This window comes from Bombus flavifrons, chromosome 10 (genome assembly GCF_040668555.2).
Source record: "Bombus flavifrons isolate JBK064 chromosome 10, iyBomFlav1_principal, whole genome shotgun sequence".
NCBI classification, from domain to species: domain Eukaryota; kingdom Metazoa; phylum Arthropoda; class Insecta; order Hymenoptera; family Apidae; genus Bombus; species Bombus flavifrons.
Genome location: NC_138451.1, coordinates 6,335,328 through 6,355,278, shown reverse-complemented (window position 1 = coordinate 6,355,278; position 19,951 = coordinate 6,335,328). Strand labels below are relative to the sequence as shown.

Here is a 19,951-nt window from a genome sequence, read left to right as displayed (position 1 = left end):
GCAGGCTTAAATCAAGATCTTGGAGTGTTATAATGGATAAGTAACACGGCGAGGCACGGCCACCAGCCAGCGGAGTTGTGTGTTATCCCCACCCCTTGGTTGGCTCTGGCAGAGTAGGTAGGTTCGGTGAGGCAGCGCTACCACCCCCATTCCGCGATCCGCAGGATCGTCGAGGGCGAGTATCTTTCGAGTTAAGGACGACGCGGCTCACGCGATTGGCCCGCACCTACGGCTACCCCCGTGCCGGATACACACTGCCACGAGTCATCGATCGCGCCTCCACCCTATGAGAAATCGCGACATCCATCCCCCACGGTAAGCCATTTGCTCCGCCCCGCCCCCTGCCCCTCCAACAACGACACCCCTTCTGGCAACTTGCAGCTTAGCCATCCTCTCTGCTCCCCTCCAACGCGTTCGCCACCCTTCTATCTTCATTCGTGTTTCATCCCTCTCGTTTCAACCATCCCTTCGGCCCGTTCGTCTGTCCTTCGGTAGTCGTCTATCTATCCGACGCGCAACACTACCACCCCGTGAGTCTCGGAGCGTGACTCCACGTTCTATCCTTCTTTACCCTCCTCCGTCTCCATCTTCTCCTCCTCTTTCTCTTTCTCCACCCTGCCTATGCTTCTTCTCTCTCCTCTCTCTCTCTCTCTCTCTCTCTCTCTCTCTCTCTCTCTCTCTCTCTCTCTCTCTCTCTCTCTCTCTCTCCTTCTTCGTCGCTGTTTCTCGCTCGCACTCTCCGTCTCCGCTTCGCTTTCCCTACATCGCTCCGCGCGCTCCGGCTGCGTGCGCGAATGTTCGAGTAAGGCCCTCGTTCGTGTGACCTGTGGTTTCTCCGGCGTTTTCCTACCCTTAGTGCGAGCACAGTGCCCATCCGCAGTCCATCATTCGCCACGATACGCATTCGCGATTCTCGGCTACTTTCACCTCGTTGCTCGTGCTCGCGGCCGACGATTTCCGCGAGTGGATGTCACCGTGTTGTTCCGACCGATTCTTCCAAACGTTCATCCTGTTGTGCGATTCACCGTGCATCTTCGTGCAAGAGTACTTGACCATGGTTCGTAAATCGTGTAACGATGATCCGATCCGATCCAGTGGTAAATATTAAAAGAAACAAAGGGATGCGATCCATCGATCTTGCGTGGGAAAAAAAAACAAGCGGAACACCGGCGAACGAGTGATTAACGATCAGTGGAAGAGAAAGTGACTCGAGGAAGTGACTCCGTGTTGCTCTTCGCGGTTTTACACGTACGGCAACGTCTCGCGAATAAACTAGCGGGTCGAAGAGGGGAAGAGAAGATCGGTTTGGGGTGAGGAAGGGAGGAGAAACGGCTACGTGTCAGGTTGGTAGGCGGTGGTGGGAGGAGGTGCTACCACAAGCTCACAATTACACACACACATACACACTCACACAAATACATTCGCCTGTATATACGCACAGTGTAACGCACACTGTGACGCGCGAATAAAGTCGGAAGGTGGTGGTGGTGGTGGACAGAGGTGGTTGAAGGACGAGAGGGGCGAAAGAGGGTGGCTCTGGAAAGGGTGGGCCTTCCAAGTGTCTTGTCTCCTATCATCCTGTCGTCCAGGGTATCGCTTACGAATGTCGCGCGATCGAGCGATCCGTCTCCGATCCAGCACGACCAGGGACGTTCTGCCATCGAAGGCGTTGCGACGAACCCGCTAGTCTACACCGTACAGTTTACCATTATCATCGTGTTACGCTCTCCGCTTGATATGCGACGCGAGCCGCGATTCGAACCGCTCCGCGTGTCGGATAGACCGTGTTCTGCCGTCGGACCGTCGGCGGAGGAGCATCCGATGCTCTTCTGACGGGACGAACGCGTACAACGAGCCGTGTTCAGTGGAACGGGTGACTGTTTGCTCGAATCGTGTGCCATTCCAGGGGAAACAGAACTCGAGACTGACGCGTTCCGTTCGGGGAACCGTGAACGTCGCTGGAACGGACTCTTTGGACGCGAGTCAACGATGTCTGGTGAAACGGAGATCGAGGTATCCGTAGTGTCCGAAGAGGATTTGGAACTGGAAGCTTCGAGGAGCAGCTCGACACCGGCGGAGTTGCTTCTACAAGAGAAAAACGGAAAGTCTGGTTGTGGATTGAACAATCACCATTCCTTCAGTTTCGACGTAGGCAAACCGGCACTCAGGCCCGCGTGTAACCCTCAGTACACGTCCTTCAGCATCTCTAGCATCCTTGGAAGACCCGAGTCACCTCCTATAGACTCTACATCGACGGTGTCCGCTGAAAGGCAATCGTCGGATGTCGACAGAGGCTCGCCATTGCCAACGACAAACGCTCAGAATTCCCAAAGAATCGGATCCTCCTGCGACAGCCCTGCAAGGGGTTTGTCCTCGCCTACGTCCTTGAGATTTTCCAACAATCAAAGGGGCGTCTCGTCGGTCGGTCACACGACAGACAACAGAAACAATGCTACTAACGTGGGGATCGTATGTGCTACCAGTGCTACCAGCCCAGCGTCCACTTTCTCTCCGCCCAGCGACGCCTCTACGAACCCTCTGCTCGGTCACCAAGCGTCGGCCGACTTGGCGATGCTGTCGAGGTATGTTTTCCTCTCTATCGATCTGTTTCTTTTTTCACAGTATATGTCAATGTATTCAATGAAACTTCATGCTGTTGAACGCTGAACGTTGAATATTGTGCGGTTTCAGCGTGGTTAGTTTCGTAGTTTTCAATGTACCAATTTTTCGTGATCCACCGAACTGAACGGTCCCGTGGTTTGATGGATGCTTTGCGTTTCATCGTGTTGTTTGTGCGACTGAGTTTTGCAATCGTGAAACGATTATCAAACAATAGCTTCAGCTATGTTTGACAGTACCGCGTATTATGATAGGTCGATGAAAAGAATTTGACTTTAGTAAAAGTTGTCGTGTACTCAAGGTGTTACAAAATCCGTTTAATCTCTCTGCAATCATTCGTCTCGTGATATTTTATCGTACGAAAGCGACCAAGCGACCTTTTATTCTACCTAAATAATGCTATATCTGACTAATGATTTCTAAATTACAAGGATCGTAAATCCAGCCGTCATCGTCAAAATGTAAACAGCCTCGAAACGCGCAACAATCGACTATTTGCCGATAGTTCTGCCCCGCTTCTCGTCCAAGAATAATTTAACACGTTCGTCGAACGAATGGCGGGTACGCGACGGTAGTTCTATTCGTTGCACCGATGTCGAATATAGTTTATACCAGTGGAACTATCATTTCGTGTTAATACGTCAACGCCATTAAATGCTGTTAGGTATCAATGTTTACTAATAAGGAATTAGTGCGCGCCATCAATTTTATATCTGCGGCGACTGCCAGCACGATAACTATTTCATCGACGATCGCGCGCCGCCGCATACGATTAACGTCGATTGGCCACAATCAACGCAATCGATACGTGTATGCCAACTTTTTTCTCTAATAACGCTATTTACTTTTAAAATCCTGCTTTTCGATTATCTTATCGAAAGAGTGTCGATATTGTTCTCGTCTCTCACTTATTTTCTCCAGATTTCACGGAGGGGAACGTCAACAGCCGATCAAACGTGAAACGCGAAAGAAATTCGGAAGAAAGATCTTGATCAATTCGACTTTTTTTTCTCTTCGAGGGCATTGTGTATAGTGCCATTATCCCTGTTCGTGACGCAATAAATGGAAACGAAATTATTCGAATAACTTTCCCAAAGTGACGTCGAAACGATCCGCAACGCTGTCCTCTGGTTTACCTTATTTTCTCAAACTTCATCGAGGGAAAAAGCCAGCTACTGTTTCGCACGTGAAAGGCAAGACAGACCCGTTAAAAAGATCTCGGTCAACTGCATTCTTCTACTGTTCGAGGATGTTCAACAGAGGACCATTATCTCTATTTAGGATGTCACAATTCAAAATACAGTTCTTCGAATAATAACACCATTAAAAATGATCTGAAACATCCAACCGAGAACCGAATATCCGAGCATCCGTGATCCAAAATCAGAAGACGATATTGGACGATGCGCAAGAATCAAACGAAAGATTTTCAGCCACAAATGAAATTTTCTTTCATAGTGAATGCTCTGTTGGTGAACATACACAGGTCGTATGAATGGTATATATATGTGGACTTTGGTCGAAGGACAGAGTGGTTGGAGGTGGTAAGGGAGTGATAAAGTAGCGGAAAGAGAAACGCGTGGCTGCAGCTTCGGATTATATTATGTGGGAATGGGCCGAGGGGTCCGTAATGGGCCTATTAGGCTGTCTCATTTAATAACAACCGTAGCAACAACCACCCTCTTACATTACTTACGTTACTTAGGGCCGTCCGGCTCTGTATCGGATATATCTCGGCAAGGAACTCGAGCCGGGCCAAGCTCAGCCACAAGGGGCTGCCAGAGACGAGGGAGGGTTCGAGATGATTTTATCAGATTTACACCCCCTTCCGATTGACGAGTCCCCGCTATATAACCGGCTGCTTGCTTACTTGCTTGCTTACTCGCTCTTGTAACGGTTCGATGCCTCCAATTGCTTGTTTTCCACCCGTTTACCATTTGATTAAGTTGCACTCGAACCAACGGTGCATCGGGACCCGTCACTTCGATCGAGAGAAAAGATTATTCCGGGGCACGAGCTTGTCACCACAAGGGGGTGTACTTCGATGGCGTGTCACTCGATAATTTTCCAGATGGGTAAAATAGTGGCGCGTTAAACGACCATTGCTGTGGTCCTCGATCTTCGAAACTGCTCCTGTGAAATGTCAGAATACGAATCACGCGCGAAGAACACACGAGAATTTCTTGATTTTGATATCGCTCGGACAATTCGGTAGATCTACAAATATTTTCAATGTCTCCGATAATCGATAAATCTATAAAATTCGACAAACGATCGAAGAATTATCTCTTGAACGATCAGTAGGATACAAAGAACATCCATGAAATGCCCCTCTGATGGTTTTCATATCTTTTTAACGCGAGATTAAATTATCTCGTGTTGCGACATTATTTGAGATACACGTTTGCGGTATATGTACGACGAAGTCCATTCTATAAGACCATTAGACAAAAACTAATTGCACCCCGTTCCGTAGACTCTACGCCATGGAAGATCGAATATCAACGTAGGCGCGGAAAGTAGAAAAGAATCAATTAGGCAGCGGGTGCATAATACATCAGCGGATGAGACGGCAGCGCGTAGTGGAAGTTAAGGAGCCTAAGGCTCCCGGGAGAAACGGCCACCTATCCCGTCTCGTTTCGGTCACCCCAGCGAGCGTCTTCCGCGCGGAGGAAGCGAGAGCAACACACGCAAGCGAACACACTTCTTGGTTTGATTTATTATTAAATCGCTGCCTACGGCATCCGAGTCTTGGCCTCACCAAGGTCGGCTAAGTAGACGAAAAGCTTGCACCGTGAAATCTTCCCCCGACCATCTCGACGCTTAACGTGCAACCCTCTCTCTCTCTCTCTCTCTCGCTTTCTCTCTTTCTCTCTCTCCCTTTGCTGAACTGATACGATAATAGCATTTCCAGGGAAGAAGAGATTTCAGTAGAAAGGATTCCCGTGTAGAATATTACCTGAATTAGCCGGTCCGTGAATTTACCTCGCATCCTTCTCCGTTTCGCCACATTTTTGCATATACACGCGTGTAGGGGGTTGCAGAAGCGCGTTAACAGTTAACCCCCTGCCGCTACACCCTTCGATCTAAACCGTCCTCCGTTTTAAGGGATCAATTAAAAAATATGACGTGTCTGAAAATGATTTTGTATCGATATCTGCGCTGCGATCTGGAAGTCGTGAAAATTAACAATAGGAACGAGAGTCGATTTATTAATTAACACGTCTTCAGTGGAAATTGGTTGATTGTTTGCAAGCGACGAGTATTTTATTTTATAACTGTAAAAAGAACGAGTCTAGAAAGCTTTTTTACCTCTATGAAATAACTAGATCACGAATGCTTATGCAGAATATTTTTATGGACACAACTGAAACGTATCCCACGGTTTCTCCTGTCTCTATAACAAGATCCTTATCGCTTAAAGAACAATTAGACAGACTCTTATCCTGCTCCAAGAAAACAAAAATCTACAGAAAGGAGTATCAAGGTCGAAAATAATTCAAGTTGTATCGAGTTGTCGTGTAGCGCGAAGCTATCAGGTTTAAAGAGTGGCAGGGGAGGGGGAGGGGCGGTAGGTGCGCGAAACAAAGCCGTATTAAAATTGATAATATCCCAGTGATGAGAGGTAGAAGCTCGTGTGTGCGAGCGTCGTCAGAGTCTGTAAATTAATCAGAAGGACGACGCGTAACAGAAACGCGTTTCTCGTTTATCTTCAACATTTTCCTCGCGGTCCAATCTAATTACCGCGTGTTTATCCCGGGAAACGAAGCGCAACAAATGTAACAGTATTCCGTTTAAAAAGAGGAAAAAGAAAGGAAAAACCATTAAAAAGAAAATAATAGAAGGAGATGGATAGACGAAGAGAGAAGGAGAAAAAGTCTCGCACGAACACGGCATAGAAAACTGGCTACAGATACAGGAAGCGTCGTAAGGATGTATATCTGTATATGTCTATGTGCATACTATATTATATATGCGCTATATATATTTATTTTCTCCCTCTCGCCTACTCGTCTACTCTTTTAGCAATGGTGCAAAAGTCGCGCGGACTCCTTTGCAAGGGAGCAACAATATTCAGTAACGTAACCGCAGGCATATGACGTCTATGCGCAAAAGATCTGGCTGGGATAATCCGCGACAGAGTCGGCCTCGTTAATTACAGCGCCGATGAATGATTCGTTAATTAGCGTGGGATCGTGCTGCAAGTTTCAAAGGAAGGTACGATAAAGCCCATTCTGTATGATCGCCCGTAAATTACAGCGTCGGAAACAAATGTGGAATGAACGGTAGCTGGGAATAGACCACGAATAATAATCGCGTCGAAACACAGTTTCTCTCCTTCTTTCCTTCCATCTATCTCTCCTTCTTTTTCCACCTCCTTTTTCCACCTCCGCCTTTTCCCGTTCTACCCCCTTTTTTCACGTTTTTCCCTCTCGTTTTTCCCTCCTCGGTTCTCCTCTCTGTACGTACGTGTGTCGTTTCGATTCGTTCTTCTCTCTACTCTTTCGGGCTCTCGTCCCTTTTATTCTACCGTTGACGCTGATGACGCCTCCGTTCTCTCGCCGAAATCGAAAATCCCGACTAAAATCAGGGAAGCATGTACTTTGGAATATTTCGCGAGTCTGGTCAAGACCATGGGAATGATTGCGAAACGTTCAATTTTTGAAAGTTACTTTTGTTAGTATCCACGATGCATGATTTAACAGGTCGAATAATCCTATCTATATGCAGCGTAAACTTAAATTCGTGGTACAATCAGGAACAACAAAATTGTGTATGTTAATACGTAAATTGTATGTATGTTATATAGAAATTATACGTAAATAATCTTAATTGTGTATGTAGCGTAACTTTGGTATAAATACGAGAGCTGTTAATCGCGTAAGATGAATTTTCGAGTGTCGAAAAACGAGCCAAAATTGCAGAGCAGTAGCTGTCGGCACTATTCCATGTTTTCATGGAAATTGATTTCGAAAGCACGGATATGCAACCACTCCGGTATAAAATGCTATTTAAACGATCAGTCTACCGTTATTTATTCCGTTTGTACACCACAAGCAATACCGTTTGTTTAGAATCGAACAATTTTTATCCGATTCTTCGTTTCTTCGCTTTGTCATCGTTACGCGAATATTATAATATTTTTGGGAAACTTACGTTGGTGAAATTTCCTTAACATTACGAGTGAAATACGTATCCTAGAGGGTATGAGACGTCCCGTTCGAGAGTTAAACCGTACATACCGGAAACGGGCAAGTTTTTAATGGGAGAAGAAATCTTAGCGGCGTCTGGCGTAATTAATTCCCCCTGGCAAGGAAAGGGTTTAATCCGCGAATGTATCCTGGTCTGGGTTTCTAAAGCCTGCAAGCGTCGCGCTAAAGCAATTAAGTTGTTTCCTTGAAATCCAGTGAAATGAAGTTGTCTCCTGTGTAAGCACAAGCATAAATCCTCCACTTGGCCTGTAACAGGCAGCCAGCGGAATGAAGCCAAGTAGCGGATTTAGCCGAGTACTTTGAAAGCCAATAACTCATTGTTGGGTCATCGTAATGACACTTTATAAGTCAGTACGTAACCATGAACGCTGTTAGGCAAATCGATAAAAAACAAAACTCGCTCCTTTATCGATACTAAGGAAAGACGCGATCTTCTTTTTTTTCAATAAGAATAGAGTATAAGAGTATTTTTTTTTCAATAAGAGTAAGTATAGAAACACTCCCCTCGTCAATATCAAGATTCGCGCAATATTTTTGCATATGTTTCGGTAATAAAATTGCAAAAGGAACTTCCATTGAAAAATGCAAATTTCTTTCAAATTATGGAGAACAAAAGATTCGTACGATTTTATTTCGAACGTTCTGGCATTTCAGGCCAATTCACTACCCTTCACGAAAACCCTTCGTTCTCGTTTAACCACTAGCGGCGACGACGAATTAGCACAAAGCCTGGAGACGAAAAAAAGAGAAAAAAAAGAAGAAAGATGAGAGGCGTGAACGATCGGTCTCCGAGCAGAGAGCTCTTAATTACCAACGAGGCTGTGAAACCCTTGCGCCGCGGAAATCGGCGAAGTTTCGAGGCGGTGTAAAGCTGTGCGAGAACGATTGGCCGCCATCGTGCGTAATCGACTTCTCCTTCTTCGGACTACGCACCGAAAACTACCTCCCCTAGCGTAACGGTACACGACAAAAACGTATCGGGTTACGGGCGATCGTTAACCACGGCATAAAGAGTTTATATTCGAGAATGCCACTTACTAGGCGCACGCTCGCCCTAGAACGCGCGCGCGCGCGAGTACCAGCGTACAATCATACGAGCAAACGGGCGATATGACCGAGTAAAAAGGTGGGATAATAATCAATACAGAAAAAGGGATAATATATCCATTGAACTATGGCTGTATAGGGGAGAGCGAAGTTTAACGGACAAATTGGTGGAGAATCTGCACATCGAAGAATCAAAGCTTGACCATCGACCGGCTGTTGAATCGATACAGAGAATATCGTCGGTTTGACGTTCGATTCCGATTATATTCATCGACACGTTTCATCGAAGCCGTCCGTATCCGATTATGCCGGTGTGACTCGTAATCAACGAGTTTCTTCCTGTGGACATTCAATCGAGCCAATAAGATCACCGACCAACCAACGGGAAAGATCAAGTCGGAGAAAGAGAAAGAGATCGAAGAAAAAGAAGAAGAAGTAGATGGCGAGAAGAAAGAAAGGGATATGCCGTATTGAAGTTGTGCTGATAAAGTAGAATCGAAGGAAGTCGAGGACCCTCGTTGAATCGATCGAGCGAAAGAAGAAGCCGGAGCAAGAGGAGTCGCGCCCGTAGAAAGGAGAGAAGAAAGCCTCTGCTCACGGCCATTCATTCTGCTGGCTACCTAAGAAGACGTAAGCCGCGCAAGAATTAGGCAGAAAAAGGTGGAGCATGCTCCTCGAACGGCCGAGAGTGTTTGGTGTTTATACCTGGCTCCTTAGAAAACGGCCTCCCTCCAAGTAGATGCTTACAAACAGGCGGTTGTCAGATTTCTTTTATCTTTCCCGGGGCATCTGTATGGCCGATGCCCCCGGCAGCTATTCCTCTTTTGCGTTTTCTTTTTCTTATACCACGACTAGCCGCGTCGACCACCCTATCAGTTATCGATGCGAAACAACTGGAATTGCGTGCTTCTCTCACTGTGACTTTCTTCGGTCTTAATTTCTTATAAATTTCTTATAAATGCATAAATATCCGCAGTCTGTGTGTATAACTCAAGCTCTGCAAACATTTGCACACACAGTGGCGACAAGACTCTCGTTAAAATCAATTTCAACTATATTCGAACAAACATCGGGGACGTCAAATGAAAAACGAGTGTCCCTGAACAGTTCTCGACAACTCCGAACGATTAAGGAATCCCACCGCAAGCAGCGTGTCGACTCGACAAGCTTCGACCGTCGGAGGATCGGTCGGCGATCGTCGACGAGCATGAACCAAACCGGAGGAAAAGTGCATCGATTCGGCGATCAGAGATCGTAGCTCGTGGCCGGACTGAGAGGGAACGAACGAGTCATGAACAACGGGGGAGCTGGTATGGCTTCCGAATCGGTGGGCTTCTTGCCGTACCGGCTCCCGACGATGTGTTCGAACCTACATTTCTGATGACCAACTAAATCGCCGGCCGCAAATCGCCGCTAGAGCGTTAAGTTCTCTCTCTCTCTCTCTCTCCCTCTCTCTCTCTCTCTCTCTCTCTCTCTCTCTTTCTATCTCGATCTCTCTATCTCTGTTTCTCTTTCGATCCGAGCGCAACGTCAAGCGTTCGCAGCTGCACTTAACGCTGATCAGGAATAACGATCGCCGGGCTGTTACACACGACCCGGCAAAATGGCCGGTATAATTGAGAGCTCTCTGTTTCGGGAACAGGGATCCGCCCTGAGATAGTTAGACGTTGGCAGCTCTGTTTGCGGTAAGATCTAATTAGAAACTTCTACTTGAGTACCATTGAAAAGTATCGCTGTTATTATTCGAGGATAGACACTAACGTTGGGAAGTTTGAAGTGGCAGCAGCTTTGCTAGTCTTTTGTCTTAGTAAATTTCCATTGAGCTACTGGAAATTTTTCGTAGTTCAACTAATATGGAAAGTGAAAATAATCAAATCGCGTGAATGTACGAAGAATGGAAGAGTTCGACGCTCTCGGTGAAAGTTTAGTCGAGATAATCTATAGAATGGAGTTCTAATTGTAGTTGAGCCTTGCATGCGTCGGCAGCTCGAGTTGCAGCTCACGAACCCAGAACTCAAGGAACAATTCGGTTGCGTGTACATTGAAAAGCGAAAGCTGTAGAGCGGCTGTGCTCCAGCCGTGAATATCCTCGCCGAAATCAGCACTTAGGAGAACGTAACCTTCCATTTACAAATATCCGGATTTGGGGATTTGCCCCTGGTTTAGACAGGTTTAGGTATCACTACGAGCTCCATTTACCTTAATCTACAATTAAGAGCACCTTCAAGAACCCGGTAACAAAGAGCTCTATTTACCAGAAAACTAGCAAACGGCGGATATTCGCTCTCCGCTCAAACCTTCGTCCGAAAGCTAATTACCATCATCCAAATACGATCCACCCTAACGAGTTATCATCTTCACGATTCAACTCCGTTCTACACGTCGATTCTTTTTACTCTGCAAAAGTCACGTACATCCAACCACTCGATCGCTGAACAATCTTCAATTAGTCACGACCTACGATTCCATCGATCATCTATTTCATTCGCGAGATCTATTATGCCCAATTCTCCATTCACGCTCTCGACTTCCGATCACAGGCAACGAATAAAAGAATCCTCGACGAAGGTAAACCGATTCATCGGAATCCCGTAAGCGGATTTTCACCGTTAATAACGAGGCTGTACAAACAGCGAGCCATGGCTGGTGTCATTGTTGGGCACGGCTCGCGTCGCCCTTAATGGGCATAACTCTCGAAAAATTCCTTTGCTTCGTAGCAAATATCGAGCAGACGTTAATGGCTTTCGGAAGATCGCGAAGAATCGGTTGCACGGAGAGAATGGTTTGGTCTTTTTTCGCGAGTAACGCAACAAGAAAGAGAATGGAGCTCGTTTTCGACGAAACGGCCGTGGACCGGATAAATGGGTTTGGAACCGTTTGCCGGTTTTTCGAGCGCGGAAACGAAGGGAGAGAGGACCAGGTTGAATCGTGGCCGACGCCTCGGACACGGCCACGTTCCGACTGTGTAAAGCCTCGCAACGCTCGCATTCAGCCACGCTTCAACCCGCTGGAAACGCGGCCGCTGTGTTTTAATCCCGCTGTTTCCCTCTTTTTTTTTAGCGTTGTTTTATTTAGAGCGCGGCTTTAAACGGCTCGCAACCGGCGCAAACATTTCGCTAACGGTTTCACTTTTACGCCGCTGCGCCCCGAAATGATCCGGCAGAGCTAACTCTCGGTGAAACGTGACCGATCCTACGCGAATGCTTCCGGGTTAATCGAACTCATCACAACCACCCTTTAATCCCAAATTCTTCAATTTTTTCCGTTCTGCGGAGTAAATGCCTTCAGAAATGTTTTGCGCATGAAGGATACGAGATTCGAGGACTTTTTTGTAAGTTCTGATAGGATGGGATTCGTGCAATCTTTATAGTAACACGGCGTCATTGGACGATATCATTCCCGAAATGTTAAGATTACTCACTAATTATGACTGGCGATACAACTGAAATTTTCTTTGCTATTTTCTTTTCAAACAAGCTGCGTATCACGAAAAATAAATTGAATCTTTCTCGAAAATAAGTAAATCAATCTCGATCAGAGACTTTGTACAATCCGTGAAAAACAATTACGCGATCCTCGTGACATTTATAACACCAAAAACTAATTAAAGAAAGAAGCGATCGTTGAAAAATCGTATGTCTCTTAAATCACAATTAACTCCTTCATGGACGAACTTCTTATAAACAGAGGAAGAGAGAATTGTTTTTTATTTTTCAGTGATAGTCGCTTGAAACACATTTATTAACTAAACGAGATACACGATACTAGAAAATATTCGAAGAAAAATGTTCGACACAGTTTTAGCCACTGTATCTTTGCGTCTTTTGATGCGATGTTTGAACTTCATCGAATCTTCCGTTTTCAGATTGGGCCTGATGTCGTCGTTGATAGCGGGCCGATATCCGGTCGGAATTGGCGTCGGCGGCGTGTTCTTTCCGTCGACGTTGCAACACCTTCACCAACAACAGCAACACCAACATCACTCGCGGCTGGCAGCCGCTTCGTCAGCCTTGAGCAACGCCGTTCAGGTCACCGGCCAATCGGATATCGTCGATGCCGACGGCATCCGTGGCGTTCTACCCGGTGGCGCCGGTTGGCCGTTTCCATGGAGGCCGACGCACGGCCTGCAGACGCTGGAACATCCGTCGCCGAGCGACGTCGTCGGCAACTTGAGCCGTGTCAGTCCCGCTTCCGCGTCCTTTCCGCAAAGGGGTGAGTTTCCAATGCCAAGAATTAAGAATTCTACCACTAGGCAAAAATTTGGATATAGTCTTTAATTAGGAAACTGAAAGTGATTCTTGAAGTTGAACCAACAATTCAAGGTACCCTTCTTAGTGTCACTAAGTGATAGGTGATGAACGATAGTTCGGATTAAATTAATTAATTTTAGAGTATTAGTTTACTTTTGAAACAAATAACGTTATCTCAGTTTGTATTCTATATTCGATTCTCGAATCGAAATCGATGTAACAGGACAAGGGCATACTCGTTTATCCTTGATACATTCACCCATAGATGACATAATAAATGATCCGATTAGGGACCATTTGACCAGAAATCTACTTGTATCGAATATACATATACTCGTACAAATATTCTACAAACATTCTAGTAGTATGATTATGCGTGAAATCGTGTCGACTTGTTGAATCATAAATTTAGGCTACTCGTGCGTGATAGAGGCTTGTAAACATTCTCGTGCGGAACAACTCGTTGATTGAAAATCGTGCGCTCGCTCTACCTGCAAATAGACCGTTGAATGAACGTGGACATCAACGATGCATCTATCGTTGCACATCAATCCCAAATTGCGCGGAGAGAACGTGATCGATTGATTGACATAATTTCTTGCAAACGGCCTGTTTGTACATCGACAAAACTCAATTATCACGGTTGAAAGAAACAATTCTCTTCCTGTAGCTTCTGGCTAAATCGTCGATTTTTATGCGAGGTAGAGGGCACAAAAGTGACGTACTGTTTGGTTGCAAGGAAGTATAAATAAGGCATGTTTTACGAGAGAAATTGGTCCGCAATGAAATACACTTGGGAAGATGGGAATTCGCGAGTATCGTAAAAGAAACTGGAAACGGTATAAGAAAAAGAGAAAAGGGCAAGACGAGGGCTCGTACGCGTTGTACGTAAGTGTATAAACGCGAGCGTGGACGTCGACGAGTACGGCTTCCACGGCTTCCACCACGACAAACCAACGTCGATCGCCTTACCCGCCGATCGTTTTACTCCTGCCACTTCGCCAAAATACTTGGCAGCCTGCTAGATGACGACCGTTTACACCTACGGCGAGACCTGCCGCTGATAGTTTCGTAAACACCTCGTCGCTTTCACATTCTTCGATCGTTATCCTAGAAAACATTTCACGTAACACGTAACATGTAACAGTTGACATTCTAAAATACCTTAAATTCTGTTCTTAGCATCTTGACAAAGAAATAGAAAAGGACAATAGGACAATAAACATGCTTTATCTACACAAGATATTCTTCTTGTGTAAATCACAGAAAAATGATAATCTTTTACATGGAAGATGTGTAAATTTGAGGTAAAATGGAACAGTCGAGGAAACTGTAGGTTTTCTGAGTGAACTGATAGAATGGAGGCGCGAAACACGAAATGTTTACGATGGATTTGCGAGATCGCGGTACAACCAACTCGATGAGTCGAGTTTTGCGTGGAAGGCGCGAAGGACCGATGCAGAAACGACAAATATTTCACTAGAGCGGTGAAACACGGCTACTCCCGATATCTGAGGCAATTATATCAAAATGGATAAATAGAATATTAATTAGCGGATTATCAATCGACTAAATATTAAATGCAACGGCCGGCCGAGATGAATAGCTCCAATTGATTTATCGAATTCATTGACCAAAGACAATTTATAGACACATATTCTCGGCCCGGTTGATCGACGATACCGAAAGGGGTATCTCTGCGATTCTGTTTCGACCGATGCCAACGACGAAAACGCTTTAAAGGATCGTTTAATTAACGCGTTTAGCATATGCCAAACCATTTTCACCAACATTCAATGATCGCCCGAATAAATAGGACGATTTGTGAAATTATGCTGGCGCGCGTGGATTCGTCACTCGCCATCATGCTAGTAATATCGCGTTCCATAATTACCCAGTTGAAACCGTGAAACGTAGATTAAACTGCAGACACCGTTTCCTACTCTAATATGCTAATTTCATCGTTATTATATAATGGCCTCTTTATCGTGAAATTAAATCAAACGAATTTAGTCTATGAGAACACTTTAGATTCTTTCCAATGAATCTTCGATTCTTATCATTTGCAAAAATACCTGTAGCGGCACACGAGCTGCAGGACAATTCAAATCATGTTTTTGTTTTGCCTCGGAGTATCAATATCGTTAGGATACACGTAATCTAAGAATAAATAAACTCCCGACAAAACAATATCGCCGTTACGTGCAATCGTCGAACAAAGACGAATTTGAATTTTCCGACTCTCCCCCGACCAGTGTAAATAAACGGACGCGATCGTAAGGAAGACAGTTATCAACCAGTTATCAGTTAGTCGCGCGAATCAATATCAGAGTTACCAACGAATTATCAGCGATTATATTTAGCGATTATACACTGTCTTAACGAATCCGTTAGTACAAGCGTCCTTCTGTACTTATTTATTTAACATTTTAAATATACTTGATGGTTTCAACAACGAGCAATCTCGTCTAATGAATCTCACGATCAACCACTCTACACATAGTCCTGTACATACTTGTTGATCTGAATTTTTTTAGGACTATGATAAATTAGTAGATTGCGGATGCTTATGCAAATTCATATTTTTATGAGCAGGGCTAAATAGAAATTTGTTTCATCCTCTAAATGATATAACGAGTTCTTTACTTTGGATATTTCGTCGTATTTTTGCACATCATGCATGTTGTGTATATTTCTGCACGTTTAAATTTCCCAAGCAGTCTACCAATTAGTTAACACCGTGGCTACTAAATTTTATTTTCAGCGTTACTAAAATTATGCCAACACTTTTAACAAAAATAATGCTTTCTTTCGCTAAAATACAGTCACTTACAGGGATCTCCGTACGTCCCATAAAAACACCGTTTTTTTATTTAAATACACGATGTATCACGACATATTTATTTCTCAATATACGTAAAACAGCTCTTGCTTGTCTTACCACAGAACATACTAACTTCGCAGGGAAATTTTGTAACATTATATTTTAATAAAAATGACCTCTTCATGAACTATACAGAAGCTTTTATAAATGACGGTATTAATGTATTAAACTGCTTCCTTCATACCGCTTTAATTGTAATAATCGATGTACGATATATTTAGGTATAATTAGATATTGGTAATTTTAATATTAAATCACAACTAAAACTGTTTCATATCTTCCGTCGGAAGCGCGGGACAATTTATAGCGCGGTCGTTGGCGATAGTATCCATTTAGACTCTTGCATTCGCCACAATGACAACGAACTACCGATCATCACTGACATTGGAAGCATATGTTTCCATTACGACATGCGTGGCCGACTATCGGGAAAATTGAGGCGTTAATCGGTATCGATGAGCAACCTCCTGCGGCTACCAAAAGCCAACGCATTATCTTATCCTGTCGCTACTTTGCATCGATTATCGTCCATTCTAGACGACAAGATATTCAAGCGTCCGCTTTTACAGCTTCCCCTTTACGACGGAATCGATTCTCGATTATAGAGCGACGATTTCAATCTTACTCGGAAACTTTGGAATTGGGTTCCCCTTATCTTATTACTCAAAATCAAATTCTTACAATGTACGCTATCGCCTACCGATATTCGATACAAACCGAGTGTCTTTCGCTGCTTTTGTTTCCATTCAGTTTACTACAAATCTTCGTCTTGTAATTGGCAATATCGAATAAAGGAAAATTTTGTTCCAGTTTTCCAGTAAATGTAACGAGTAGGTGTCCTTATATAATACTTACGGTCGGCAGTGTATATAGCTGTCCGAAGGCTACCAATTTTCGACAGACCAAGGAAGGCTAACAATTTTCAAGCAATCGTATATCATTTTCCTGCAGACGACCTGGACGACGAGAACGGGGAGGAGCGTCTGCACCGGACACGGAGTCCGTCGACGGGCGACGAAGGACACGACGATCTGGGTGAGCAGGACGACTGCCCGGAGGCGGATGGCGAAGGGGAATCCACAAACTCGACGAGTCTTCACGGTGGTAGCGGCGGTGGCACAGGGAATAGCGGAGGTGGTGGAGGCGGTGGCGGCGGTGGACAGAACAGCGTGCAGGTTGGCGTAGATGGTCGCGACTCCAGCAGCATGAAACGAAAGAAGAAGACGCGAACTGTGTTCTCGCGATCGCAGGTGTTTCAATTAGAAAGCACGTTCGACATGAAACGCTACCTTTCGTCTTCTGAACGCGCCGGTCTCGCTGCAACGTTACGGCTGACCGAGACTCAGGTGAAGATCTGGTTCCAGAATCGTCGTAACAAGTGGAAAAGACAACTCGCTGCCGAATTGGAGGCAGCAAACATGGCGCACGCGGCGCAGAGACTAGTCAGGGTGCCGATACTGTATCACGAGGCGTCCGCCGGAAGCGGAACGTCCGGCAGTGTCTCGGTGTCGGTCGCTGCGCCGCCGGTCGCCGCTGCGCCAGCGTCGGTCGCCACGTCGGCGCTCTCCCACTCGGTCGGCGTAGGAGTCGGCGTCGGTGTCGGCGTCGGCACCTCCTGCCCTCCTACCACCGCCCAGTCGATCTTCTACTCCCATCACCATCAGCACCACCATCATCACCCTGCTCACGTGCAGGCGCACACTCTCCTGCCCCACCAGGTACACCCACAACCGCCGCCACCCCCGCCGCCGCCGCCTAACGGCCAACCACCCCAATCCTCTTCGCAATAACACCGTCCGGCTCACGAGACCGTCGGCCCGCTGCAACCAACCACCGCCGACACCGCGGTCTCCCTCTCGCGACTCGCCTCGATCGCCTTGTCCGGATAAACGTTTTCTTCTGCCGTTTCGGTCATCTTGGATCGTCGATCGTGCGAGCTTGATCGAGCCAGGTAGAGTCTCTTCTTTTCAACGTTTCGTCAATTACACTGATTTTTCAATATTCTGGCGTCAGCCTTGTTTTAAAAATTTACTGGAAGTCGGTAGATTAGAGAATATCTGTGATTAGATATTTTATCGCGATCAGATCTTACCGACAAGAGGAGAAACTTGACAAAATTTTATCATATATTTTCTACCATCTTTGTTTCTCCTTATTCGGTTTAAAATATTTAATCACAATTGCGTAACACTCTATACGATATAACTTTACTTAGAAGAAAAAAAACACGAGGAATTTCAAATATTACAACATATCTTAAAAAATGAAAAAACGCTACATGGGAAATTGTAACTGAGAAAAACAGTTATTTGAACTATACAAAAGAGTATCACTCGGATCTTTAGAAAAGGAAGGAACAAAACGATCACCGAGAGTTAATGCAAAATGATGGAATTTAAAGTAAAAGAATTTGCCAATAAAATAACCGGACGATTTTAAAAAAACAGAGAGAGGTTTAACCGAAACACGATCTGGCTTGTTCAAGCTATCCGAAAGCTTTTCAACATCGCTGGAATCGCGGGTTTGGCTCGTTAAATTCCGGCACGATCGATGGCTCTCGAGTCTCCGTTTCAGCAACGAAACGATCTCGTTTTATCCACGTTCGTCGCGCCACGTCTTTCAATTGCACGTTCCAAGCCCGTGTACTAGCATCCGCGTTCCGTTCCAAGCGACGATGCATCGAAACGCAAGAGGACAGGATCGTCACGGTGTCGGAGGTTGGATTTTTCGCCGCGGTTCGACGCGACTGGCGACTTCCGGCAAGTCGAACAATTGTAATATAAGTATGTATCTAGTCTGTCAACTTGTCGATAAGAAACTGCTCGTGGAACGATTATTAAGAATATTTTGTCGATGAGCGCAGGACAAACACAGTTCTGTCCTTCCCTCTGTTTCTATAGCTGTCTGGCTCATTTTATGTCTTTCTATCGTTTCGTTTATACGCTTTTCTAAATACGTGACACGAAACTTGTTTCTACCGTTGACACAAATTTTAATTTCTTTCTTTTCCTTAGTCTTCTAATCGGGAACGTTGCAAACACGAAACGAGGAATCTCAAAGAAAAATGTAAATGTAACCGCTATGAGATTGTAACTAATTGTTAGATACACCGTAAGACACAGGCAGGGTTCCTACGACATCATTCTACCTGTTGTGATAAGTATTTAAACGATTAATTTTATTAAACGAACGGTATAGTTACGAAATACCGGCTCTCTCCTCTCCTTCGCATTGTATATCTCTCCACCTAATCTATAGACGTCAATTAAGGAAAATAAAAAGCAAAGCACACCGCTTGTCGCGTCGTGTTTTGTACGGACGTTTGTGATCTGAGATTCACGCAGACTATTGTACAGCTGATCGTTTCGTAATCGCTAATAATGATCGTTGAACCATAACGCAACAGTCCACGTCGTTCAACATCCCATCTCTCACGCATCATCGTCCCTTTCCACGCGTGTTTTTGTCCTAAATCTTACAAATATTGAGTTGCAGACATCAAAAAATAATCAAATTTTAAGGGTAGAAAAAATCAGCCATCCATCGTTCAACGCTTCGAGCGAAAATCGACGATACTTCGGATGTACCAACAAAGATGAAAAGCTAAAAAAATATCCAACGATCAACGAAATATCTTCGAATAAGACCGCGAATATTCATGATCCCGTGGACGACTTAACACACCGTGGAACATGTCGCTTCTCGGCAAAATCAACCGATGTTTTCCCACTAGAATGCCTATGTAATCGAGTCGTCGTGAAGTGGAAAGTGCTCGATAGACCCTCGTCGATTGTCACCGCCGTACCCGGTTCGTATTCTACTCTGTGTTCTATCGTTTAATCGTTTCCTGCGTTTTTGTTGAACATTCTGAAATGCGTTGATTTCGAATTTCCTGAAAGCCAGAAGTAGCTGTGAAATGCACGACTTCGTTCAGTGAG

General features: G+C 45.1%; 1 protein-coding gene across 1 annotated transcript; it reads left to right on the top strand.

The window, feature by feature from the left end:
- Positions 1–221: 221 nt before the first annotated feature.
- Hmx (H6 family homeobox) lies at positions 222–19,366 on the top strand. The gene is made up of 3 exons (XM_069121961.1): positions 222–2,582; positions 12,745–13,091; positions 16,965–19,366. The coding sequence occupies exons 1-3, from the start codon at positions 1,990–1,992 to the stop codon at positions 17,801–17,803; spliced, it is 1,779 nt and encodes a 592-aa protein (XP_068978062.1). The 5' UTR covers positions 222–1,989; the 3' UTR covers positions 17,804–19,366.
- Positions 19,367–19,951: the final 585 nt, after the last annotated feature.